The sequence below is a fragment of the Chiloscyllium punctatum genome, chromosome 12 (genome assembly GCF_047496795.1).
Source record: "Chiloscyllium punctatum isolate Juve2018m chromosome 12, sChiPun1.3, whole genome shotgun sequence".
NCBI lineage: Eukaryota > Metazoa > Chordata > Chondrichthyes > Orectolobiformes > Hemiscylliidae > Chiloscyllium > Chiloscyllium punctatum.
In genome coordinates this window covers 68,926,323-68,954,015 of record NC_092750.1, presented here as the reverse complement: position 1 = coordinate 68,954,015, position 27,693 = coordinate 68,926,323, and the positions used below count along the sequence as shown (strand labels likewise).

Here is a 27,693-nt window from a genome sequence, read left to right as displayed (position 1 = left end):
TGTGCATTAACTAGAAAGGATAAGGCAGGATCTCCAGTGATGGGGAGACCTTCCAATTTCCTGGCTAGGTAGATTAGCACTAATTAAAATGAATGTCCTGCCCCGTCTCCTATACCCTATGAGAATGCTTCCGGTGATGCTGCCGAGGCTGGCACTACGTAAATTATATGGCTGGTTGGGTTCATTTATCTGGAATCATAGACGGCCCCTCATTAAGCTGAAGAAGCTACAGCTTCCACAGGCAAGGGGAGGATTGGATTTCCCAGATTTTAGGAAATATCAGTTAAGTTCCCTATTAAGTTACATAGCTGATTGGGTCTTGTCTGACCCGCAATCAATCTGGCTGGACATCGAGGCTTCTCAAGTAAAATGCCCACTTATTAACCTTTTATTTTCAGACAAAAGGAAAATCATTATGGATCACTGTAAAAACCCTATAATACTAAACACAATTAAGGCTTGGAATATAATGCGGCAAAATGAGGGCAACTCACATAAAACATCCCCCTATGCTCCGATAGTGGGAGCATGGGGATTTCAACCAGGGTTTACAAATGCCACTTTCAAACTCTGGAGATCCAGGAGTAACTCTTGTTTAGGGGATCTATTTAAAGAAGGGGTCCTGATGTCTTTTGAACAGCTGCATCAGAAATTCGGATTACCTGATGGAGACCTCTTTCGATACTTCCAAATTCGAGATTACATACAGAAGAAAACTACGTTACTAAATAGTCTTTATAAATCAGATAGAGAATGTAGAGTGCTACGGACAATGGGGGTATCTTCCGTCAGTACTATTTATCATTTACTACATGATGAAGTATTGGGAGATATGGACAATCTGCTTAAAACATGGGATCAGGATTTGGGACTAGAAATCTTTATAGAAAGGTGGAATGACATTTGGGAAAACGCCAGAAGAATCACCATCTGCAACAGAACTCAGGCTATCCAGCTGAAGATACTTCATAGGGCCCATATAACACCGGATTGATTGGCAAAATTTAAGGCAGGAGCATCTCCAATGTGTCCCAAATGTAAAATAGAGGTGGGCACTCTTGTACATTGCCTATGGACCTGTCATAAGATCCGTAGATATTGGACTAAAGTAGCAAGTGCTCTCACAGAAACTTTAGGAATGGAAATTAGAGTGGACCCTGTATCTCTCCTTTTGGGCTTTTCGAACTTTCCCTCCCTGGATATGCACGGGAAGAGATTATTTTCTATTCTCTCTTTCTGTGCAAGGAAAAATATTTTGGTAAACTGAGTGGCTGAGGGCCCCCCTGGACTTTCAAATTGGCACAGATTAATTATGGAATGTATTCCCCTTGACATCCTTACAAATATGATGCACTAAAAGACCGAATTATTCCATAAAATACGGCAGCCCTTCTTGAATTATATAAATACAGATATTTCGGCCATCCTAACAAGGGCTTTTATTTAATCAAGATTGCGAACCTGGCTGGTCCAGGGCCCCTTGGGAGAGGAATCCCGCACGAGTGCGGGCTTTGTTACATTTGATGTTAACACATTCCGAGCACGTATCTCACTATCCAATTTCTGTGTTATCCGTCGTTTTTTTTTTTCTTTCTCTTATTTGAATAACATAAGAGACTTAATTGTACACTCTGGTTAGTTGTAGGTTAGATTAGTAGTTAGTTGAGTTTTTGTTCTCTCAGTCTTTTTCTTTTGTTAAATTTTGGTTATTATTTATTTAAGATTTAATTGTATATCAATATTTATACTTGGGATTTTTTTTATATTTGTAAACTTGTAAAAATGTTAAATTTTCAATAAAAATATCTATATAAAAAAATGAATTTTGCCATTGACAAATCCTGACAGAAAAGTTTTCAATGATTTAGAAATAGGCTGATGTGACCCACTCAGCACAATTTATATATAACTTTATATCTTATTATTTACGTTTTTCATTGTGTGTGAATATTGCTGGCAACACCAGCATTTGTTGTTCATCGCTAATTGAGAATCAGAAGGTGGTGGTGAACTACTCCTCAAAGCACAGCAGTGTATCTGGTGCAAATATATTCATATTGTTGCTCCAAAGGGTTTTGCTGCAGGTTTTTGACTCAGTGACAATGATAATTCCAAGTCAGGCTGGCGTGTAACTTCAAGGGAAGCCTGCAAGTGGCACAGTTTCCATGTTTTGCCTCCCTTGACGTTCTAAGTGGTATCGATTGTGAGGTTGGAAGGTGATGTTGAAGGACCCTGGGTGAATCACTGCTGTGTATCCTGCAGAGCGGCAGCTGTATATACCATGCACATCAGTGGTAGAGGGAGTGAATGTTTAAACTGATAGATGAGCAGAAAACCAAATGTATTATTTTATCCTCTATTAAGTCTATGATATATGCAGATATAATTATGTTTTTTGAAAGTAGTCACTGACCAGAGAAACACAATTTACAGCAATTACAAGAATAACATTCAAAATCACAACATTAGTTACACTACATTATTTCTGTTGTTCTTTACCATGTCCCAACTTGTCATCTTTGGGTAGCAGTGCTTTTCCTGGGATAGGTTTCCTAACATTAGATCTTTCTTCATAGCCAAGTTGTAACCATTCTTCTGGTGTCCGACATTCAAATTCTTCATCATCAAACACCTACAGCATGTCAACAGAAAATCATAGTCATGTACTTACATTGGACAGATGCAATGAAATTTAATAGAATCCCTACAGTGTGGAAACAGGCCATTCAGCCCAATGGGTCCACATCGACCCTCTGAAGAGTAAACCACCCCGACCAAGTCCCCAACATTATTACTCTTACCTCAATCTAATGCACCTACCCTACACATCCCTAAACACTATGGGTAGTTTAGCATTGCCAATTCACCCAACCTGCACATCTTTGAATTGTGGGAGGAAACCAGAGCACCTGCAGGAAACCCATGCAGACATGGGAAGAATGTACAAACTCCACACAGCCAGTTGCCCTAGGCTAGAATCAAACCTGGGTCCCTGGCGCTGTGAGGCAGCAGTGCTTACCACTGAGTCACCATGCTGTCCATTATTTAGGTACTTAATCTACTTTGGACTCTAACAACATTTCATGAACAAATACTATAACCTAATCCAAACACTTCAATTTTGAAATAAAGTTCTCAATCAAGTAAATGAATAGTAATAATAATACTTAATTTACAATAAATTTTCCCATAACCATACCCTGCCCCACTATCAATTTCTCCCCACTCCACCCTCCCAGCTAGTACAAGATTGACATCTTACCCAGTATACTGAATTTAGTCTCCTGGCCCATTAACATTACTAAGCAGTTACATTGGAAGGGAAAGGAAGGATAGTTGGTTTTTGACATCAGAATCTTATTGATATTTCTGAAGTAGAATTGAAGTTAAGAGAACTCTGCTTGTCTTAAGATCATCACTGGCTTTCGCCATTTCTGTCAAGTGCTCTGAGGGAGGCTTAGTGCTTGCCAAAGTCCTAGACTCCTTCATCAGTATTTCACCAGCAAGACAATCCTACTAGAGATGGCGTCTTCAGTAGCATGTAGTCAGGAGGGAATTGTCTTAGTTCATAACATTGACTCTTCAACCCATGAAGTTTCATAGCATCAGAGGAAACAGGCAAGGAAAGCTCCTGCTGACTATCACCTATCACTGTTTACCAACAGATGAACTAGAACAAGCTGGATATCATTTGAAAGAAGCACTGAGTCTTTGCTGTCCTCGGGACTTCTTCCAAGAGATTTTTAGCAACTGCTTTGCCCTATAATACAAGGGGTATAATTTGCTCATCGCTATAGTGCATCATCAGTGATGTCAGATCATGTCACTGTAATCTGAAGGAAGAGTACAGGGTTTGGGATGTCATGTTGCAGCTGTACAGGACATTGGTTAGTCCACAGTTGGAATATTGCGTGCAGTTCTGGTCTCCTTCCTATCGGAAAGATGTTGTGAAACTTTAAAGGGTTCCGAAAAGATTTACAAGGATGTTGCTAGGTTTGGAGGAATTGAGCTATAGGGAGAGGCTGAACAGGCTGGGGCTGTTTTCCCTGGACCGTCGGAGATTGAGGGGTGACCCTATAGAGGTTTATAAAATTATGAGGGGCATGGATAGGATAAATAAACAAAGTCTTTTCCCTGGGGTGGGGGAGTCCAGAACTAGAGGGCATAGGTTTACGGTGAGAGGGGACAGATATAAAAGGGACCTAAAGGGGCAACCTTTTCACGCAGAGGGTGGTATGTGTATGGGATGAGCTGCCAGAGGAAGTGGTGGAGGCTGGTACAATTGCAACATTTAAAAGGCATTTGGATGGTTACATGAACAGGAAGGGTTTGGAGGGATATGGACCGGGTGCAGGCAGGTGGGACTAGATTGGGTTGGGATATCTGGTCGGCATGGATGGGCTGGACTGAAGGGTCTGTTTCCATGCTGTACATCTCTATAGCTCTACAAAGAGGTTCTAATGTAGTCCTTCTAAAATGTGTCTCTATGAATAGTGTTAGTGTAAATGATCAATAAATGTTCATTAGTTTGCATCAGGATGGTATGATTGTTGCCCTCTTCTGTCAAAGGCATGTAGAGGCTGGTATCGGCAGTGAAACATGTTGGCAACATTCTGCAAAGTATTTACTAAGAATACCAGTCAATCCTGATAAAGATAGGAAAGTGAAAAGCCATTGGCTAGGCAGAACACACTTGAGAAACACCTGCAGCAGTTGTTAGACCAATTATTCATTACCAGACTTAAAGTTCGGTCATGTGATCAGATCAATGTGTTCCTCTATACAGTTGGTAACTGCTGATGGAATTATAAGACGACAGAGAGTTGGTGAGAAAAATACATCTCTGAAGAGGTCATTAAAGCCTTCAATTCCTATTTTAGACTTCAAAGTGTTGCTGCTAAGATCAGAAAAAAAATGATTCTTTGGTAATAACCTGCAACAGGTGACAGTTAACTGTGGATATGGGAGAACCTTGAAAGATGTTCAAAGATATGCAAGTTAGGTGGATTGACCACGCTAAATTGCCCTGTCGTGTTCAGGGATGTGCAGATTAGGTGGATTAGCCATGATAAATGCAGGATTATGAGGATAGGGTGGCTGGTCTCTGTCTGGGTCTAGGTCTGAGTGGGATGTTCTTTGGAGAGTAGGTGCAGGACCTGATAGGCCAAGTAGCTTCTTTCCACACTGTAGGGTTCCCATACTTCTATGTTTCAGCCTCCAGAAGTAAAGCTGGAAGGCTAGATGCATTGTGTGATGACTCCACTATGTTGGGAAAACACCACATTACTGCCAGCCAGCCATTAGGATACCACTTCTGTCACAGGACACAACAAAATTGGCATCCTAGAAGGCCTTAATGGAGTTGTCTACCATTTGGATAATATTCTCATTCATTGCTTCATTAAGATAGAGCATTCTCAGGATACACTCACAGATTGGGTCTCACACTTGAGTACAAGTGTTAAGTTTTCCAAACTCACCATCAGTTTCTTGGAACACATTGTTAATGCTTCTAGTATTAAAGCAAAACCCTAAAGACAGGAGCCATCAAGTGCTTTTTCTCACAGTCCATTACACACACACACACACACACACACACACAATGAGCTGCTACAGCAACTTCTGAAATAGGAGTAGGCTTAGTATCAGGATATTAACCAACCATATAAATACAGTGGCTACAAGAGCTGATCAGAAGACTCCACCATTTAGAAGGCACAAGTCAGAAGTGTGATGGAATACTCCCCACTTGCCTGGATGAGTACAGCTCCAACAATATTCAAGAAGCTTGACACTATCCAGGACAAAGCAGTCCACTTGATTGGCATTACATCCATAAGCATTTACTCCATCCACCACTGATACTCAGTAGCAGCAGTATGCACTCTCTACAAGATGCACTGCAGAAAATCACCATAGACCCTCAGATAGCACCTTCTAAACCCATGACCACTTCAACTAGAAGGACAAGGGCAGCATGTATATGAGAACATGATCACCTTCATGTTTCCCTCCAAGCTACTCACCATCCTGACTTGGAAATATATTGCTGTTCCTTCACTGCCGCTGGATCAAAATCCTGAAATTCCCTCCCTAATGGAATTGTGGGTCAACCCAGAGCAGGTGGACTGTAGTGGTTCAAGAAGTTAACCACCACCTTCTCAAGGGCAACTAGGGATAGGCAATAAGTGCTTGTCAGTCAGCAACGCTCACATTCCACAATCAAAAACCTTTGATACATTCAGAAACATGTTCATATCTACCCAGACCCTAGCCCACTATGATGCAGGTTTGTCAATCATTGTTATAGCTGTTGCATTTTTGGTTAGTTTAGGGATTGTTTTGTTTCAAATCCAACTTGATGGCTCTACAATGCATTGATAAATAGTCATCAAAAAGGAGAACCTAGCTTTCACCTCAGTCTGTAAAAAATTAAAAATGGATCACACGATAGGAGTTATCTCCCATAACACCAAAGACACTACTCCAAATCAAAAGATTGTGATTGCATTACTTGTGATTTGATACCTACACAGAATGTGTTCAAGGTATACTCCAAACCATGCCTGATACGTTGTCCTGCATTCTTGTGAGAAAGCCTACATAGAATTACACCTATTTTGGTGATGACATGGGGTCCTATGTTTTTTTGTTGACAAAGTTTCTCCCAGCAACCACACAGAAACGTGAAAAAAAATTATACTATCAGAAGGCTGATACTGAACGTTTACAAATATGGAGTCCACTGGATTACCTGCATACGTGCCCACTAATTGTATTTTAAATCAGTGCTTTGAGTGGTGTAGCCATCTTAGTTATGGACTAGTTGCTCATTTACAATGACCAAATTATCTTTCCCAGGGTCCTCAGGCTGGAAATTCTCCAATGTTTACACTAGAAACACTTGGGCATTATCAAATAGCAGACAAGGGCCCAAAAGACTATCTAATGACCAGGTTTATCAAAGACCATTGAAGACATGGTCTCGAATTATACTACATATGCCTTCTGTAGAAAAGACCACAAGGAGCATTTGACGACCTTCTCACTTCAACGGAATCACCATGGGATGGACCTGTTCATCTTTAAGTGTTTTCGTGGAGAACTATTCCGGATGACTTGAGGCCAAGTGATTACATTACCCCACCTCAAAAGATGGTTATGATTATATTTGAAGAAACTTTTGCCAAATATGACATTCTACAGTACAGTAATTAATTCTTCAAACATTTTACTAAATCATATGGTTTTGTGCATGTTAGCAGTTCACTAAGGATTTGGGAGTGTTTGAAAAACCAGAAAGGGCCTCCAAAACTTGATACAAAAGGAACAAATAGATTCTGAAAGTAAAGGAACATGAAAATAGATTGTAAGACGTTTTAGAAGTATACAAAAAAGGAAGAAATAAATATTGGGCCCTCAGAAGCAGAAACAGGAGAAACTATGAGGAAATGCCAGAGAAATTGATCAAAAATATTTTGTGTTTTCATAACAGATGACACCAGTTACATTCCAGAAATAGAGGGTAATCTAGAAGTTAATACAATTGAGGGAATTAAGTAAACAAATATCAGGAGAGAAAAATTGTTGAAGTAATCCGAAAAACTAAAATCCAATAATTCCATTTAACTAAGTCCTAGAGTTGTAAAAGAAATAATTGTTAATATAGTAGATGCGTTGCGTATGATTTTCTAAATTGCATACATTCTGAAACAGTCCAGCAGATTAGAAGTCACAAATTGTAACAGCTTGACAATAAGACTTTATGTTTCATGGCAATAATTTGGAATAGATATTTATCGAGACCTATAGGATTTGGTTGTAAAGACAGTCATGGAGTAATACAGCATGGAAACAGGCTTTTCAGCCCAAAGTGGTCCATGCTGACCATGGTGTCCACTCAGCTAGTTCCAATTGCCTGCATTTTGTCCATGTCCCTCTAAACCCTTCTCATCCATGTCCTATACAAATGTTTTTTAAATTTTGCTATTGTACCTGCCTCAACCACTTTCTCTAGCAGCCCATTCTACATACATATCACTCTCTGCGTGAAGAAGTTGCCCCTCAAGTCCTTTTCAAATCTTTCCCCTCTCACGTTAAACCTATGCTCTCTCGTTTTCAATTCCTCATCCCTGGGAAAAAGACTATATGCATTCATCCTATTTTTCCCCTTCATAACTTTGTACACCTCAATAGGTCACCTCTCACTCTCCTACATTGCAAGGAATAAAGTCCTATCCTGGCCAACCTCTCCCTATAACTCAGGCCTACTAGTCCTGGCAACATCCTCAAATCTTCTTTGCACTCTTTTCACTTTAACTAGGTCTTTCCTATAACATGGCAACTGAAACTGTCACAATACTACAAGTGCAGCCTCACCAACAGCTTATACAAATGTTACATAACATCCCAACTCCTACACTAAATGCCTCAACTGATGAAGGCCAATATGCTAAATGCCTTCTTCACTATCCTGTCTACTTGTTACACTACTATCTTGACACTCCACAACACTCCTCAGAACCTTACCATTTGCTGTATATGTCACACTTTGTTTGATCTTCTCAAGTGCAACACACACTTATCTGTAATGAACTGCATTTGCCAATCCTCAGCCCAATTACCCATCTGATCAAGATCTGTAATTTTTGATTACCTTCCTGCACTTAACGATACATCCTAATTTTGTATCATCCACAAACTTACTAACCATGCCCTGTACATTCAGATCATTTATGTAAATAACAAAGGTCCCAGCATCGACTCCTATGGGACTTATAGCAGGAAGTGTTGTATTTCATATTAAAACTAAATCATGTATTGATAAATTACTGCATTTCAGGCAGAATTAATCATTTTTAAATCATTTCCACATTGCAACAGAATCTTTACTTAAATCCTGGTCAAACTTTTTAGAGAAAAGTCTTCGATCTTTCTTGGTTTTAGAGCTATTGAGAAATGATCACTAGTTTTTATCCAATACCTATTGATCAGTGTTCACAACTTAGCATAAATTTCTAATACAAAAGGCCACAGGATTACTTATATAGTAAATTAAATAGTATTTGAGATGGGAATTAAGCATGCTTGTTGGGACATTTGGGAAAAAAAAAGCAACCCTGCAGCTATACACAATCAGGTGAGAAAAGTATTGTTGATACTGATGCAAAGGTGTTCTATTTTCAGCAGTAACATTATTTTTGCTACCAACAAGTTGAGTAAAGAGCAGTTCAATTTCTTTCATTTTATACATTTTGACAGAAAATACATACATTAGTAATACCGTCACCAAAACTGTTCCTTGAACATTTACCATATCGGATCACTACTAAAAGAAGGGTCTATAGATTGGAAGGAGAAAAATGGCCTTTAGTAGAGTGATATGCTCTTCTTCTCGGATGTGAGAGTTTCAAAAAAGTGTTTATAGGTTACTGAAGATTATATCTGCAATGAATTTTGTTGGTTGCGAATCCTGTCAGATTGAATGGATTACTGGAGCAACATTTAGAGGCATTGAGGTATTACAAGAGCTAGGGGATGTGATAGATGACAGTTATGGGGAGGGAGAAAAGCCGCAGATACAGTCAGGAAGCTGAATTAATTCCAAGAAAGATAGGAGAAGTAGGCACGTAGTAGAGGAGTCTTCTGTGGTTATCCCAGTTTCAAACAGGTATGCGGTTTTAGAAAGTGTAGTGAGTGATGGACTTTGAGGGGAATGTAGCACAAACAGTCAGGTTTCTGGTATCAAGACAGGCTATACTGTAATGAGGGGTAAGTCGGGATTGATTGTGTTAGGAGATTCTCTCGACAGAGGCACAGACAGGCATTTCTGCAGCCAGTAGTGAAAAATCAAAATGGTATGTTGCTTTCCTGGTGCCAGGATCAAGGATGTCTCAGCAAGGGTGCAAAATGTTCTCAAGGGGGAGAGGGACCAGCAGGAGATCATTGCGCACATTGGTACCAACGACATAGGAAGGGAAAAGGATGAGATTCTGAAGGGAGAACATAGAAAGTTAGGCAAGATTTTAAAAAGGAGGTCCTCGAGGGTAGTAATATTTGGATTACTGCCGGTGCTACGAGCTAGTGAGGGTAGGAATAGAGGGATAGATCAGATGAATGCATGGCTGAGGAGCTGGTATATGGGAGAAGGAATCACATTTTTAGATCATTGGAATCTTTTCTGGATAGAAGTGACATGTACAAAAAGGACAGATTGCATCTGAATTGGAAGGGGTCTAACATTCTTGCTAGAGCTGCTCAGGAGAATTTTAACTAGTAAGAAGGGGGATTGGGGCCCAGGAGATGCTGAGGAAAGAGATCAATCTGAAACTGGTACATCTCTCCAATCCCGAGCCTCCCAGCCTCATTCACGATGAAGGGCTTTTGCACAAAATGTTGATATTCCTGTTTGTCGGAGGCTGCCTGACCCGCTGTGCTTTTCCAGCACCACTCTAATCTGAGACTGATATAGTTGAGAAAAGAAGCGAGCCGAACAGTCAGGGCAGGCAGGGACAAAGCAGAGAACAAGGTAGGACTGATGAATTAAACTATTTATTTCAATGCAAGAGGCATAACAGGGAAGGCAGTTGAACTCAGGGCATGGTTAGGAACATGGGACTGGTATATCAAAGCAACTACAGAAACGTGGCTCAGGGATGGACAGGACTGGCAGCTTAATATTCCAGGATACAAATGCTATAAGAAGGACAGAACGGGAGGCAAGAGAGGAGGGAGAGTGGCATTTTTGATAAGGGATAGCATTACAGCTGTGCTGAGGGAGGATATTCCCAGATATACATCCAGGGAAATTATTTGGGTGGAACTGAGAAATAAGAAAGGGATGATTACCTTATTGGGATTGTATCATAGACCCACTAATAGTCAGAGGGAAATTGAGAAACAAACTTGTAAGGAGATCTCAGTTATCTGTAAGAAAAATAGGGTGGTCATGGTAGGGGATTTTAACTTTCCAAACATAGACTGAGACTGCCATAGTGTTAAGGGTTTAGATGGAGAGGAATTTCTTAAGTGTGTACAAGACAATTTTCTGATTCTGTATGTGGATGTACCTACTAGAGAAGGTGCAAAACTTAACTACTCTTGGGAAATAAGGCAGGACAGGTGACTGAGGTGTCAGTGGGGGAGCACTTCGGGGCCAGCGACCATAATTCTATTAGATTTAAAATAGTGATGGAAGAGGATAGACCAGATCTAAAAGTTGAAGTTCTAAACTGAAGGAAGGCTACCTTTGACAGTATTGAGCAAGAACTTTCAAAAGCTGATTGGGGGCAGATGTTCGCAGGTAAAGGGACGGCTAGAAAATGGGAAGCCTTCAGAAATGAGATAACGAGAGTCCAGAGACAGTGTATTCCTGTTAGAGTGAAAGGAAAGCTGGTAGGTGTAGGGAATGCTGGATGACTGTAGAAATTGAGGATTTGGTTAAGAAAAAGAAGGAAGCATATGTCAGGTATACAGAGGAGAGGTTGAGTGAATCCTTAGAAGAGTATAAAGGCAGTAGGAGTATAGTTAAGAGGGAAATCAGGAGGACAAAAAGAGGACATGAGGTAGCTTTCATAAATAGGGTTAAGGAGAATCCAAAGCATTTTTAACAAATACATTGGGCAAAAGGGTAACTACGGAGTGAATAGGGCTCCTCAAAGATCAGCAAGGCAGCTTTTGTGTGGAGCCGCAGGAGATGGGGGAGATACTGAACAAGTACTTTGCATCAGTGTTTACTGCAGTGGAGGACAAAGAAGATATAGAATGTATGCAAATAGATGGTGACGTCTTGAAAAATGTCCATATTACAGAGGAGGAAGTGCTGGATGTCTTGAAACGCATAAGGGTGGATAAATCCCCAGGACCTGATCAACTGTACCTTAGAACTCTGTGGGAAGCTAGGGAAGTGATTGCTAGGCCCCTTACTGAGATATCTGGATCATTGATAGGTAGTGCCACAAGACTGGACATTGGTTAACTTGGTACAATTATTTAAAAAGGTGGTAAGGACAAGTAGGCTTGACGTTGGCAGTGGGCAAGTTGTTGGAGGGAATCCTGAGGAATAGGATTTACACATATTTGGAAAGGTAAAGACTGATTAGGGATAGTCAACATGGCTTTGTGCATGGGAAATCATGTTTCACAAACTTGATTGAAGGCGTTTGGTATGCTTTCCTTTACTGGTCATTGCATTGGGTACAGGAGTTGGGAGGTCATGTTGCAGCTGTACAGGACATTGGTTAGGACACTGTTGGAATGTTACATGCAATTCTGGTCTCCTTCCTATCAGAAGAATGTTGTGAAACTTGAAAGAGTTCAGAAAAGAATTACAAGGATGTTCCTAGGGTACAGGGATTTAAGCTATAGGGAGAGGTTGAATAGGCTGGCACAGTTTTCCCTGGAGCATCGAAGGCTGAGGGGTGACCTCATAGAGGTTTATAATATCATGAGGGGCATGGGTAGGATAAACAGACAAAGTCTTTTCCCTGGGATGGGGGAAATCTAGAACTAGAGTACATATGTTTAGAGTGAGAGGGGAAATATATAAAAGCAACCTATGGAGCAACTTTTCATGCAGACGATGGTGTGTGTATGGAATGAGTTGCCAGAGGAAGTGGTGGAGGCTGGTAAATTGCAACATTTAAAAATATCTGGATGAGTATATGAATAAGTAAAGGTTTAGAGGGACATGGGCCAAGTGCTGGCAGATGGGACTAGATTAGGTTGGGATATCTGGTTGGCATGGATGAGTTGGATTTCTGTGCTGTACATCTCTATGACTCTTAAGTGCCAAGTAGTTTTAAAATGCATAAACACACGGTCCTGTTAAATTAGCGGTGAGAAGTTTGTATTCTGAATATGTTAGCCATTCATTTGTAAATACACAAGTATCTAACTATGGAGAGAACTGTGCAGCACCTCTAAAGGTAGGTATGCTGTGAACTGTGGTGGATTTTTCCCAGTCTTGGCACGATATCTTTCTGGTCCAGAGTGACGTGGCATCAACTTGTCTGAATTAATTCCTTCTATTTTAAGCAGCTGTTTCAGATTATAACTTTGGTACAGTCGTCTTCGTCTGTTAGAAAACCAGAAATTACATAATATTAGACACTTTTACTGAACATGGTCTAATCAGCATTTAATAACCAACTAAATTGCAATAGCATAAATGAAGCTACAGAATTTACCCATCCTTAGCACCATAGCATATTTGAACTCTATCTGAAGGAGTGCTTTTCTCTAATGCCCAGCATTGTACAACACATTATGGTTGTTCAATGTGGGAGCATCATATTTTGAAAAGTTAAAACAGTTCAAACAGTTGAAAGTGTTAACTTTTATTCAACAACTGGAAAACCAAAGAAAAAAAACAAAACAGAAAAATTACATGCTTCTAGAATAAACCGGGACTGACTGCCTTTCGAAAATCAAATAATTTACAGTCAGTGAATAATGACCTCATTCAGCTCATATCTATTAGAAGCAGGTTATAATTAAGTCCTGTCTAGCTGGTTGCACTCAATGCTGCAGTATTCTACCATGCTGAAACTAATGTTTCTTCTCATCAACATCTTCATCGTGTGCCTTGGAAGACTGGTCCTACCTCTCAGCTCTTTAGCATCTTTCACATCCACTGTTTGTCTGCTGCAGTTGCACAGAGAACAACATGCAAGAGTTATATAGCACACTGTCTAGAGCATACTACATGGTACCCCAGAACAATACAAGCATCAGAATCTCATCTTCAAGAAGGCCATTTTCTACTCCATGTTGGAGGGACAAATGTCCCAGCTAAACTACATCCAGCAACTATCATCAGCAGCTGCTGAGCTGCTTCCACACAGAGGTTGCGCTGAAAATTTCCTTACATTATGGAGGACATATATGGGGCTCAGTGTTTATCACCCTTGAAGCCACTTCCTCCAGATGAACAAGGTATATATATATGCTGTAGACTGAGGAAGTCCCAGGACACGATCATAGAATTGTGTGCCATCTGCTGGAAAAGACTTGCAAAATGAGAAGGTGAGTGGTCATCCTACCCTGGTGACTGGCAAGGTGGCAACTATGCTAATTTTTTATGCAACTGACTGCTTCCAGTGATCCATTGGAGTCCTATGTACAATCTCTAAATTCTCAACCTACGAATTTATCAAGGATGTTAACTAATACAATTTGTACCAGATCACACAGGTTCACCTTGTCTCCCCATGGCAAGGTTAGTAGACTTTGCCAGCATAACTGGATTTGCCCAGGTACAGGGTGCTATAGACTGTATACAATGCATCATAAAATATGGCTGACATCAGAAATAGAAAAGTCTTCATTTTAGTCGCTGTACAAGTTATCTATGATCATCAGTGTCAGAATTTTCAGGCCTGTACCAAATACTCTGGAAACTACCATGATGCCTACATCCGTGGAGCTATTAGTTTCCTGCTTCATTCCAAGGGTTGTGTGCAAGGATGGTCGCTGGGAGACAAGGGCTACCCCCTGCAACCATGACTGATAACACCATTATAAATGCCCTGCCTGAGGCTGAGCATAGATGTATCATAAGACCATAAGACATAGGAGCGGAAGTAAGGCCATTCGGCCCATCGAGTCCACTCCGAAATACAATCATGGCTGATGGGCACTTCAACTCCACTTACCCGCATTCTCCCCGTAGCCCTTAATTCCTCTCAGACTGTACTCCTGAAAGATGACAAGATATGTACTCCTGATGGGATTCACAAGGAGGTGTTAGCAATTTGAAAATAGATAAGACCCCAGGCCAGATGGGATTTATCCTAGGATTCTCTGGGAAGTCCATGGAGGAGATTGCTGAGCCGTTGGCTTTGATCTTTATGTCGCCATCATCTGGTCATGGTCTACAGGAATAGTGTCAGAAGACTGGAGGATAGTAAATGTTGTTCTCTTGTTCAAGAAGGGGAATAGCATGAGGAGACGTAGCTTTAAATTGAGGGGTGATGGATATAGGATAGATGTCAGAGGTAGTTTTTTTACTCAAAGTATAGTAGGGGTATATTACACACTGCTTGCAACAGTAGTAGACTCGCCAACTTTATGGGCCTTTTATTAGTCATTGATAGGCATATGGATGAAAATGGAATAGTGTAGATGAGATGGGCTTCGGATTGGTTTCACAGGTCAGCTTAACATCGAGGACCGAAGGGCCTGTACTGCGCTGTAATGTTAAAAAGGACTATTACCAGAAAAGTTTCTAGTAACGGGAATATACGGTGAGACACAAAGCACTCAATTATATAAAGTGAGTATGTAGTGAAGAATGGAGAAGACATGGTAGGAGTATTGGATAAACTCTCAGCTTCAGGAATACAATTTGTCCTTGCTAATGATAAAGCAGATTCATCAGTAGGAGTGGTTGAGAAAAGCCATTGGAAACTCAGGCAACTGAAGTATTGCAGGACATCCTGGAATTTTTCCTGACTGTGTGGTAATGAGGTCACAAAGTCACCAGCTGAAACAGGACATATCAAAGAGTACAGATAAGAATATTGAAGTGGAATTAGCAGAAATCCTGTTGACCAGGAGCAGATAGATGACAATTCACACATCTTTACTCAGATAAATTAAGTGAGTGCAGAAAGATGGAAATTTAAAAGCAATTGTATCAAAAAGCATACACAGAAAAGGAATCCAAGTGTATCCCTGCATGCTATTGTCTTAAAAATGATGGCTTAATGAGGAAATAGAGACAATCAGATATTGAGGCAGATGAGAAATGGGCAGAAGTTCATCAAATTGTATTACCAGTGTGGTATAGAAAGGAGGTGTTGCGAGTAGAGCATGAGCTACCACATAGGGGTCGTTTAGGAGGGAGAAAATTAAAAGCTAAAATACAAAAGCATTTTTACTGGCCTGGACTGCACAAGGGTGTAGTTGAATTTTGCCAGATGTGTCATTCATGTCAGGTAATTGGAAAACTGCAGGTAGTAATAAAACCTGCACCCTTAATACCTAATCCTGCATTCGAGGAACCTTTTACAAGAGTCTTAATTGATTGCATAGGTCCTCTACCTCAAACAAAAAGTGGAAATTAGTATTTGTTAACAATAATGGATGTGTTGACTAGATTTCCAGAGGCCGTTCCACTATGCAATATCACAACTGAAAGGATTGTGGAGGAATTACTCAGATTTTTCATTAGATACATACTACCATCAGAAATATAATCGGATCAAGGGTCAACCTTCATATCAAAGTTATTCAAGCAAGTTATGGACACCTTAGGAATAAATCAATTCAAATCTACCGCGTACCATCCAGAGTTGCCGAGAACATTAGAAAGGTAGCATCAGATATTAAAGACCGTGTTGAGGCCTGATAGTCAAGACTACTCAGACATTTGGGATAAAGGAAATCCATGTGTGTTTTTGCGATCAGTGATGTACCAAACGAATCAACCAAATTCAGTCCATTTAAATTTGTTTTTGGGCATGGAGTGAGAGGACCATTAAAATTGATTAAGGAGAAAATGGTAAGTCAGAATTCAGAGATCACATATTTGGACTATGTGTCAAATTTTACGGAATGATTAAATAGATCTGGGGAGTTGGCTATACAGCATTTAAAAGTATTACAGCAGACAATGAAACAGGAAGCAGACAAGAAATCAAAAACTCGCAATTTTGCTATTGGGGATAAGGTATTAGTGTTACTTCCAGTGATAGATGAACCTTTAAAAGCAAAGTTTGGTGGATCTTATCAAGTCGAAAGGAAATTGAGTGAGTAAGCTACTTGATAGGGACTCCAGACAGAACAAAATCTCACAGCATGTGTCATGTGAATATGCTCAAAAGGTATTTTGACAGGGAAGGAAAGCAAGAGGAGGATGTGTTATTGATTACAACACAGAGGGAAGAACCAAGTTCAGAGGATTCTGAATTGGGCATTCCTCAAATTAAATTGGACAATAAGGAAATTGTCAAAAATTGGGATAAATTATTGAGTTACCCTTGAAATTGAAAATCGAAATTACCTAAAAGAGTTATTACTATCTTATGGGGAGATTAGTGAAAATTAGTTGGGAAGTACCAAACTAATTATGCATGATGTAGACATAGGAGATACTGTTCCGATTAAGGAACATTCTTAGAGGTATAAACCTCTAAAGTTGGCACAGCAGATTGAAGGTGATATCCAAGACAACAAAATGGAAGTGAATTACAGTGACTGGGGCTCACTCATAGTAATGATGCCAAAATCAGATAGTACCCAATGGTTATGTATGGACTATAGCAAAGTCAATGCAGTTACAAAGATTAATGTAAATCCAATTCTGCATTTGGAAGACTGTGTTGAGAAGGTAGGACAAACAACTTATATGTCTAAGTTGGACTTAGCAGAGGATACTGGCAGGTATCTTTATCAGAAAGAGCAAAGGCAATTTCAGTTTTCATAATGCCGAATGGACTGTATCAGTTTAAAGTCAAAGAGTATGGTGCTGGAAAAGCACAGCCGGTCAAGCAGCATCCGAGGAGAAGGGGAGTTGACGTTTCATCAGGCTGCGCTTTTCCAGCACCACACTCTCCGACTTTGATCTCCAACATCTGCAGTCCTCACATTCTCCTCCATGTATCAATTTAAAGTCATTTTCATTTGACATGAAAAATGCGCCAGCCACATTTCAGAAACTAACTAATAAGATCATTGCCGGACTACCCAATTGTGTTGTATATAGTCGATAATATGGTGATTGTTAGTCATACATGGAAGGAACATTTACAACATTTATCAGACTTGTTCGATCAGCTTTGGAAGACAGGCTTGGTGATAAACCTGGCTAAAAGCGAATTTGCCAAATCCCAAGTCACCTTCTTGGGTCATGTCATTGTACATGGACAAATGGCCCCACAGGATGCAAAGACAAAAGTAATTGGGGAGTTTCCAATACCATTGACAAAAGGAGCAGTATTTTGGTTCCTGGGATTGAATGGACTTCAGCAAAACTTTGTACCAAACTTTAGCAGTGTGGCTGCTCCACTTACTGAACTGTTAAAGGAAGGCAAGAAGTTTCAGTAGACAGTGGACTGTCAGAAGGCATTTGACAACCTGAAAGCTGTGTTAACCACTGCCCCATTAATAGCCACATCTAATTACACAATGTCATTCAAGGTCGCTATCAACGCAAGTGATGTGGGTGTCAGTGGTCTGCTCTTGCAAGAAAATGACAAGAAGATAGAAAGACCTATCGGGTATTTCTCCAGGAAGTTAAACATTCATCAGCAGAAATATTTGATGGTTCAGAAGGAGACTTTGAGCTTGGTGTTGGCATTACAACATTTCAGTGTTTATGTTACTCGTAACATATCTGAGACAATTATAGATACTGATCATAACCCACCGAAGTTGTGGAGAAATTCAAGGACAAAAATGCCTTGCTGTTACAGCCATTCAATTTGAAAATTGTACATGTGGCAGGATCAGAAAAACCTGATTGCCGAAACATTGTTGAGACTCGAATGAAAAAACAGAAGTGTTCAGTGGCAGGAGTGGCAGGGAATGGAATGTAGTTGTGCATGTTTGCACATTTTTAGTCAATGTAATGTCTATTTGTGTTTTAGAGTACTAACAAGTTTTTAAGGGATTTTGAAATGAATCCACCTTTGGATATTGATGGTTCTTTTTTTTTTAAAGGGGAGAGGTCTGCTCCTTTAACAAGGTTATGCAGTCCTTGGCTTTTTTTTTCAGAGAGGTCATAAACGACACAGACTTCGAAAAGTCTGGGTGCTGAAGAGTTTTATGGACAATTTGATAATAGCTAATAGATACTGCCTCAGACAGAAGGCTTTCAAGTTTAAAAAAAACACCTGTGTAATGAAAGGGGAGTGGCCAGTTCTCCCAGCTCAGCTTTTGTCTGGTTTGTTTTTTTAGGAGTAGTGTGAGAAAAATAGCTGCTGGACCCACAGAAGCAGATCCAGGCTGGTACTCTCTCTCTCTGTCTCTGACTTTTATATTGTAAGAACTTGTGTTTGATTTTTCCTTTTGTGCCAAGGGCTGTTTATGGGGATTGTTACAAATATTTAGAATAGCATCATTAATTTGGGGTGATCTGTTGCGTTTACAGAGAGGTTAAGTTATTCTGTTTTCTGTTGTTGGTGTTTCATTTAGTAATCTTAGATAGATAGATAGAACAGTACAGCACAGAACAGGCCCTTCAGCCCACGATGTTGTGCCAACCACTGATCCTCATATATGCACCCTCAAATTTCTGTGACCATATGCATGTCCAGTAGTCTCTTAACCTTGCTTCCACAACTGCTGCTGGCAATGCATTCCATGCTCTCACAACTCTGTGTAAAGAACCCGCCTCTGACATCCCCTCTATACTTTCCTCCAAACAGCTTAAAACTATGACCCCTCGTGTTAGTCATTTCTGCCCTAGGAAATAGTCTCTGGCTATCGACTCTATCTATGCCTCTCATTATCTTGTATACCTCAATTAGGTCCCCCTCCTCCTCCTTTTCTCCAATGAAAAAAGTCCGAGCTCAGTCAACCTCTCTTCATAAGGTAAGCCTCCCAGTCCAGGCAGCATCCTGGTAAACCTCCTCTGAACCCTCTCCAAAGCATCAACATCTTTCCTATAATAGGACGACCAGAACTGGACGCAGTATTCCAAGTGTGGTCTAACCAAAGGTTTATAGAGCTGCAACAAGATCTCACGACTCTTAAACTCAATCCCCCTGTTAATGAAAACCAAATCACCATATGCTTTCTTAACAACCGTGTCCACTTGGGTGGCCATTTTAAGGGATCTATGTGCCTGCACACTAAGATCCCTCTGTTCCTCCACACTGCCAAGAATCCCATCCTTAATCCTGTACTCAGCTTTCAAATTCGACCTTCCAAAATGCATCACCTCGCATTTATCCAGGTTGAACTCCATCTGCCACCTCTCAGCCCATCTCTGCATCCTGTCAATAAATTGGAAATAAATTCTGTTTTGTTTAGAAACTAAGTGATTTGACCAGCGGATTCTCACCCAGAACACCCACTTTACACCAGCTTAAAACTAGCAATGTTAGGGTCTGGGCTACCTTCCGGAAATGTTTTGAAGGTTCTGGCCTGGTCCATAACAATTTTAACAAAAAGAGGACCACAGAATACTTGGCATAGCGGACCTTGGTCTAATGTATGTAGTACAAGATATGTCATGCAAATACAGGAAGAGATTTAACTGCAGTAGGATTGCTGGAACCTTGTTCTGCAACCTTCCAGGCATGCCCACCAACATCATCCAAATAAAAAAGCATTGTTTAAGACCATGCTGTCAAATACTTACAGTTCAAGGTGAAAAGAAATAAACTCCATGCTCTTGTGTAGCCTATGAGCTTTTGGGTTATTTTTCTGGCATGTGGCTACCACATTTGGAGTCATCTATAATTACTTCTGCTTCACAGAGATGAGTATAACCAATTTGTCATAATCAACTGCATCCTTAAAAATGCTCATGCCAGTATTCCACATTGTTGGTCACTGCATGCATTTCACATGCAGAATTCAACACATATGTATATATTTAACAAGTGTCCTTGATAATTATTTTTCTTCTGTGCGAACCTCTGAAGTCTGTGCATGGCAGCAATTTTTGGAATCAAAAGTTATTGCTGCAAATGGCATCAGCATGCTGATAGCTGTGCACAAACTTGCAGCTTAGACGGAACATTGATCATTGCATTGAACAGTGTATGTGTCCTATTAATGCAATTGCCCCTTGAACAGCCTCACATCGTCCACAAGCAGAGCCCACATCCTCAGAGGGGAAATAGCTTTACTGCACCAACTCCAGGTATAGTGAGAGCATTTTTTATTTCCCAATCACATTAGCAATTTGGAGACGAGCGGAACACAGTACAGGTCACACTTTGTAGCGAGTGCGTTAATCTAGCTGTTAATCTAGTATACATCCCAAACTTTCATGTTGCTTTGTTCCTTGTACTCCCTAAACACCCCACTGAGCTGTTCACACTGCCTTTTAATTCTTTCATTTAAGTCTTCAACTTCCCAAATCACACCCGAGCTTAAGGGTTTGGCTTCATCACACCAATCATTATGATGCACTGTTCCTCTCTCCATGATGATAATCATCATTGATTACCTCTGCCCAGTAACCTGTGTCCTCCAATGGGCTACCCTCTCCCACCTTTATATGTTGCGTTTTTCTGTCACAATTATTATCCCTTCTGCATCCCAGCATGCTCCAAATCCTACAAATGGCTGCCCATGTTTTCCCACCATGGCAGTGGGCCACTGATAACCCCCACGTCTCCCCGCTTTGACTTTCAGCAAACTGACACCCAGATTGATTGTGGCCAATCCCCCTGACTAACTTGGAACAACAGCCCAAAATGATAACTGACAAGAACCCTGAGAGGTGTCTGAACTTTTCAAGTGACTTATTGCTACACCCTGTAGTGGTTGCACTGGACCTGCAGTACTGACCGTGGTCCAATCTCCAGACCATAATGATATGGAATTCCTGACCCAAAGCACCCCAAGCAACCAATTGACCATTTCTAAGCTCTTGGACTGAGATGGGACACTGCATTTGAATGAGTATAACAGAGTCTATTGATTTGACGGAGGACAGATCCCCTTAGATGTGGAGACATGGCTGTTTAGTTAAAGTACCTAGGCTGTTGTCACATGCTGTGGGTGTGACTTTGACATAGCACGGTGCCGTACAACAACATGTCTATCCCTTTGACTTATCATTATTGGAAAATCTGACAAGCTACGTGGCTTTGTGTCTGTGCTAAAAGGCAAGGTAAGACAAAAGTACTATGTGACTAGAAGTTCATGATGAGGCAACAATGTGCAAAAAGGCTAGACAAGGCAGAGATGCAGTGAGAATCTAAGTAAGTGCAAAGTGAGTGCAAAGACAGCAATCATAAAGTCCACTTCCCATGCTGTTCCAATTCAAGGGATGGGTGCATACCAATGTGCAAAAAAATGGTCTAGCAGCAGTTTTATGATGAGAAGTGTTGTGCCGCATTGATGTGGTGAACTGTATTACAAAAGGATCAAAAGTTGTCGGGAGAATGTGATGTGGCCAATGTGTGTCCAGCGCCAATCTCTGTGGACAAAGGATGCAGATGGTTGCTGCCTTGAATGTTGGGGCCTACTGGCTAAGGTGGAAGCCTTTAGGAGCAAATGATGAAATAGAGCCATGAGCTATGAGCTCAGACTTATGTTAGGAATTGTTGCTGAAATAACTCCACAGAGGCCGGTATCCCATCAGTTTGAAGTCTAGCTTGGCTTCTGCTAGTAGCTGCTTTTGCCTGATTACATCATTAATCTCACACACCAAACGGTCTCTCAGTATCTCATTAAAAGGTTAAACCAATGTCACACGTCTTTGCCAGTCATCTTCACCTAGTTAAAAATCCCGGTACAGATTCCCCTAGATTTCAAAAGATGCTCATGATTCAGAATTAGAAAATGCTTGGGCTCATAATATTCTTTAATTACATTTGCCAACTCTTGAAGGGTTTAGTATCTGGTACCTTAAGGAAAGTTAGGTTCCTAATAACTGAGAAAGCTGTGGGTCCACAAGCCATTAGGAGAATTACTTGTGACTTTTCATCTACCCAAATGTCATTTGCTCAGAAAAAAAAAACACATTCTTTCCACATACTGGACCTAGTCATCAACAGCAGTATTGAATGAGTCAAGCCTCCCAAATAACGGCATGATGCCAGATATGTTTACCCCAACTTTGCTGATGACACCAACATGGTAGGATATCTAACAACAAGGAGTCATAACACAGAAAGGAATTAGGAGGGTTGGCAACATGGTGCAATCTCTCTCTCAATGTCAGCAAAATTAAAGAACTGATCATTGATTTCAAAAAGAAAAGGAGAAGAACATGCCCCAGTCTACATGAACAGGGCTGAGGTTAAGAGGGTAGAGAAGTCAAGTTCCTAGGAGTGATGATAACCGACAACCTGTCCTGGAATTCCCTTGTAGATGCAATGGTCAAAAAAGCACAACAATGCCTTTTCTTCCTCAGACAGCTCAGGAAATTTGGCATGTCCATAAGGACCCTTACCAACTTCTACAGATGGACCACTGAAATCATTCTGTCCAGATGCATAATGGCCTGGTAGAGCAACTGCTCTGACCAGGACGGAAAGAAATTACAGAAGATTGTGTGCATATCCCACACCATCACTGAAGTCAACCCTCCATCCATGGACACAATTTATATGGCTCGTTGCTGCAGAAAGGCTACCATCATCATCAACGACCAACGCAGCCTGATAATGCTCTCCTACAACTCTCCCATCAGGCAGACGATACAAAAGCTTGGACAGACACACATCAGCAGGTTCAAGAACAACTTCTTTCTGGTCATTATTAGATTGTTGAATGGACTCTCTAACTTCAAATAATGCTGATCTTGCTAATGTTGATCTTGCCCAGTGCAAGCCCTGTACAACATAACCTGTAAGCCTCTAAATTTTTTTTTCACCCTCTGATCTGTATGTCCTTCCTTACTATGATCTGCCTGTACTGCTTGTAAACAAAGCTTTTCACTGTACTTAGGTACATATGACAATAAATAAATCAAATCAAATCAATTCAAAGGTGACTAACGCAAGCAAATTTCTTCAGGAGCACACTTTACTCTGATTGCCACTTAAATAACACCATGAGGTCAATATCCAGCCACCAAGTCACCTGTTATTTATACCTGGAAAGTCCTTGATTCTGATCCAGCTCCCTCAGAGCTAGCTCTCAGTGAACAGTCTGACGTTCCATTTTCTATCTGACAGGCAGGACTCCCTGATTAGTAGCCTCCATAAGGAACTCATATTTAATTATGTCTACCCCTCTACTTGCTACAATCATTACATTTGCTGTCTATTCTGTACAGTGCACTACATTCCCTGCCATATGGAGAATTGAAAACCGCAAATAAATGAGGTCAGGTTCAGTACTGATGAGGTATAAATACATACAAATAGATGTCTGGCCACTTACTAGCAGAAGTTTTGTTTAAAACCACGAGTGGAAAATCAGACACACCATATTTTACCAATTGACTTGGCCATGCCCACATTATTCAGGGGCTGGGAAGATGCCACAGAATATTTTGGTGCTACAACAATGTGTCAGGAAACATAGATTTCATTGTTCAAGTCCTGGAGTGGGACTTGCACATGCCACCTTTTCGCCTAGACATGAGGCGGCTCTCAAATAAGCTATAGCTAACACCATTAAATTTAATGGGTAAATATTCCAGTTTAAGTGTGCTCATTTAAGGTTGTATACATATTGTTTGATAACATTAACAATCAGCGAGTATTTACAGTAAATGTAGAGTATTTTTAAGTTGCTGTTGAGCTACCTAGATTTTATGTCAGCTTAATGTCAATAATATTCTCATAGTGTATGATATAGTCAATGCTCAACATGTATTGTGCCAATGTTAAAAAGTTTAGCTTCATTAGTAGCCTGCTGCTGACAATCTCATGCTTCATTAAAAGGATATGCACCAAGAACTGGAAGATACCTTTCAATCTCAAGTTTGCGGGGACGCTGTCCTGGAGCCACATGAAATGGAACTTGCACCTTTGGTTGAAACGACCTCAATGTAAAGTCAGACCTTGCTTGCAATTCAGTACTTGATCCATATATTTGTGATTCTAGATGTGTTAAAAGATCATCAGGCCCATCGAAGGAAAAGACTGAAATTAGGAAATTAAGTGTTATTAAGCACATAGGAGCAAACTGCAAAAGAACCAGTTCAACAACAGCATGGTTGCAAGAGAGAAACTATATTAGCCATTTTACTGAAAGTCAACAAATGAGAGAAAAACAAAAAGTGCATCATTCTGACAAAAGAAATGTTCAAGCTTTTTCCCTATGCACAAGTATTTCTAACATTTAAAGTCTTTGTTTAATTTGTCACACTCATGGTAGCATGCAAGTTTTCCCTCAAATTTGTTACAGGAATTGGAACAGAGAAGCCACATTCACTGTACTGAAGCAAGAAGTGGATAGAAACAAACAAAAAAGGTAAAAGTGCATGAGCTACATCAAAAGGGATTGAAGGAAAATTGGAGAAATCCAAAGATGTGTAGGTTAGGTGAACTGGCCATGCTAAATTGCCCATAGAGTTCAGGGATGTGTAGGTTAGATGCATTAGTCAGGGGTAAATGTTGAGTAATGGGTAAGGAAATGGGTCTGGGTGGGTTACTCTTCAGAGGGTCACTGTGGACTTGTTGAGCCAAATGGCCTGTAGCGATTCTCTGACTCTAAAGATGCTTTATATATGGAAACTAAACTACACTCATGAATACATTGATGTATTAACATTTATTCAACACTGCATTCCACATCATCTATAATATTGGGAACAGATCTTGAGTTTATCATTGGTTTAAAATGGGTGCCAATAAATCAGCATACATCTCTTAACTTTTATTTTCATTTTTGCTACATTCAATAGGTACTTACCTTGAGGAGTATAGTACTGCTGGCCTGACTGATTTAGGTAGTGCCTTGATACCTCAGGACCTTCTTGAACATTCTAAGAAAATTAAAATAGTATGTTATTAGACTCAAACTCTTCCAAAAATATATTTTAAGAACTACTTAAAATAGAAAATGTTGGAAACAGTCAGTAGATCACTTGACATCTGTGAAGACAGAAACAGTAATAACTGTAACAGGTGTAAAAGGTCTGTATAGTTTGTTCGAGCTAGAGCATCACCAGACAAAAATGTTGCAAAGTATTATTCGAAAGCATGAGTATAAGAGTTTGTTTTGGCCAGAAACACCAAACGGACCATAGCAAATTGGCTTTTTTTTTTTAATCAACCTGTTCAGATTATTACACACCTCTTGAGCAGGTGGGACTTGATCCTGGAGCCCATGACTCAGATGCCACATTTTGGACAAACATTGCAAGGTATACCAAATCAGACTTATTAACACTAGAATCGCAGCATAGTGAAATTAAAATGTTCAATGACCCTCAAAATGGCCCAGCTGCTCCTAACCAACCAGACCTTAAGATATCAGACACCGAGTTTATAGTTTAAACAAAAAAATAACAATTTATTATTTATACTGTAACTTTAGTAGAGCAAAGCTAAATAGGTAATCTAATTAATGTATATGATTTAAAGTCAATCTTCTTTGATTGCAACCCTTACTCTCATACACAGATAGACAAGGTTAAGGGATAAATTAAAAAGAAAAGAGCTGTGATTTTCCAGGGGCCATTTCATCAATGAGTACCAGGTCGCCATGGAATCCTTGAATGATATGTTGCATTGTTGATACATAGGATTGTATCTTGCCTAAATTCCAAAGTCACCAGTCAATGCAAACAGCTTCCAGCAACCTCTTATAAACTGGGATTCTTTTCTCAGATCATTCAATAATTCTTTAACTAAGATAAAACTAGAGTAATAAAACTCAAACACAGCTTTCCTGTCCAACAGCTTCAGAGGTCACAACATTCTGCCCAAGAAACTCAGTCAAAACCAGTTCAATCTATGATTTCTTTCTCTTTTTTCCACATTCTCTGTGGTTGTTTGGCTGGCCAGCACCAGCATTCCCTTGATTGTACCAATGCAACACATGGTGGTGCTGAAAGTCTGCGATGTTCTTAAAACAATAATTAACCTGCACTTCGCTTCCCAGGCCAGTTATCATAAACAATCAACAATTTGCTCTCTCCTCCTTTTCCAAAACAAAAACTGCTGCTCAAAATTCAAAGTTCGTATCGCAACTTCAGCTCATGTCCCTGCGTAAAAATGAGAAAAGCGAAAGAAAAACTAATGTTTTCAACAGTAGGGACACTATCATTGTGCCACACAAGCTCTATCGGCTATTCATTTTATACTCTACCTGATACCCATCTTCAAACAGAGCTTTAAATTCACTATCCCTTGCTACTTCCAATCTTTTTAACTAATTAAATCTCAAGTCCAATAGCTGTGATGCATTGATGTAATAATTCTAAACCTTCCAGTTGATAAAAAAATGAAAATGGTAGTAAGCACTGGGAAAGATAGTCGCAGACTTTAGAAGGACTTGGACTAACTGGTGAAAAAAGCAGACACGTAGCAAATGAGTTATAAAGCAACAAGTGTCGTGAAATATTTTTGTAGGAAAACTGAGGAAGGGGGAAATAAACTAAATGGTATGATTTTAAAATGAGTATAGAAACAGACAGACAATCAGGAGGCTATATGTATACACAGGTTTTTGAAGATATTATTTGAAGATGACAGGATGAGCTTGTGAAAAAGGCAAATGTAAATACAGGCATAGAGTACCAAATCTATGAAGCTCTGCTAAATGTTCATAAAACACAAATTACAGCCCAGGAGCTAATACTGGCCAGTCTATTTTGGGAAGAATGCCAAATGTTGTTACATAGAACATAGAACAATACAGCGCAGTACAGGCCCTTCGGCCCTCGATGTTGCGCCGATCAAAGCCCACCTAACCTACACTAACCCACTATCCTCCATATACCTATCCAATGCCCGCTTAAATACCCATAAAGAGGGAGAGTCCACTACTGCTACTGGCAGGGCATTCCATGATCTTACGACTCGCTGAGTGAAGAACCTACCCCTAACATCAGTCCTATATCTACCCCCCCTTAATTTAAAGCTATGCCCCCTTGTAATAGCTGAC

General features: G+C 40.2%; 1 protein-coding gene across 1 annotated transcript in view; it reads right to left on the bottom strand.

Annotated features, from left to right (window-relative positions):
* The window catches only part of dnah1 (dynein, axonemal, heavy chain 1), a 425,483-nt gene that overhangs the window by 375,187 nt on the left and 22,603 nt on the right, over positions 1-27,693 (bottom strand). The window contains exons 4-7 of the mRNA XM_072582714.1: positions 25,495-25,567; positions 24,548-24,722; positions 12,919-13,075; positions 2,500-2,632 (exon numbers count right to left, since the gene is read on the bottom strand). Of these exons, the coding sequence (XP_072438815.1) occupies positions 2,500-2,632; positions 12,919-13,075; positions 24,548-24,722; positions 25,495-25,567 (538 nt within the window). The remainder of the gene's footprint in view (positions 1-2,499; positions 2,633-12,918; positions 13,076-24,547; positions 24,723-25,494; positions 25,568-27,693) is intronic.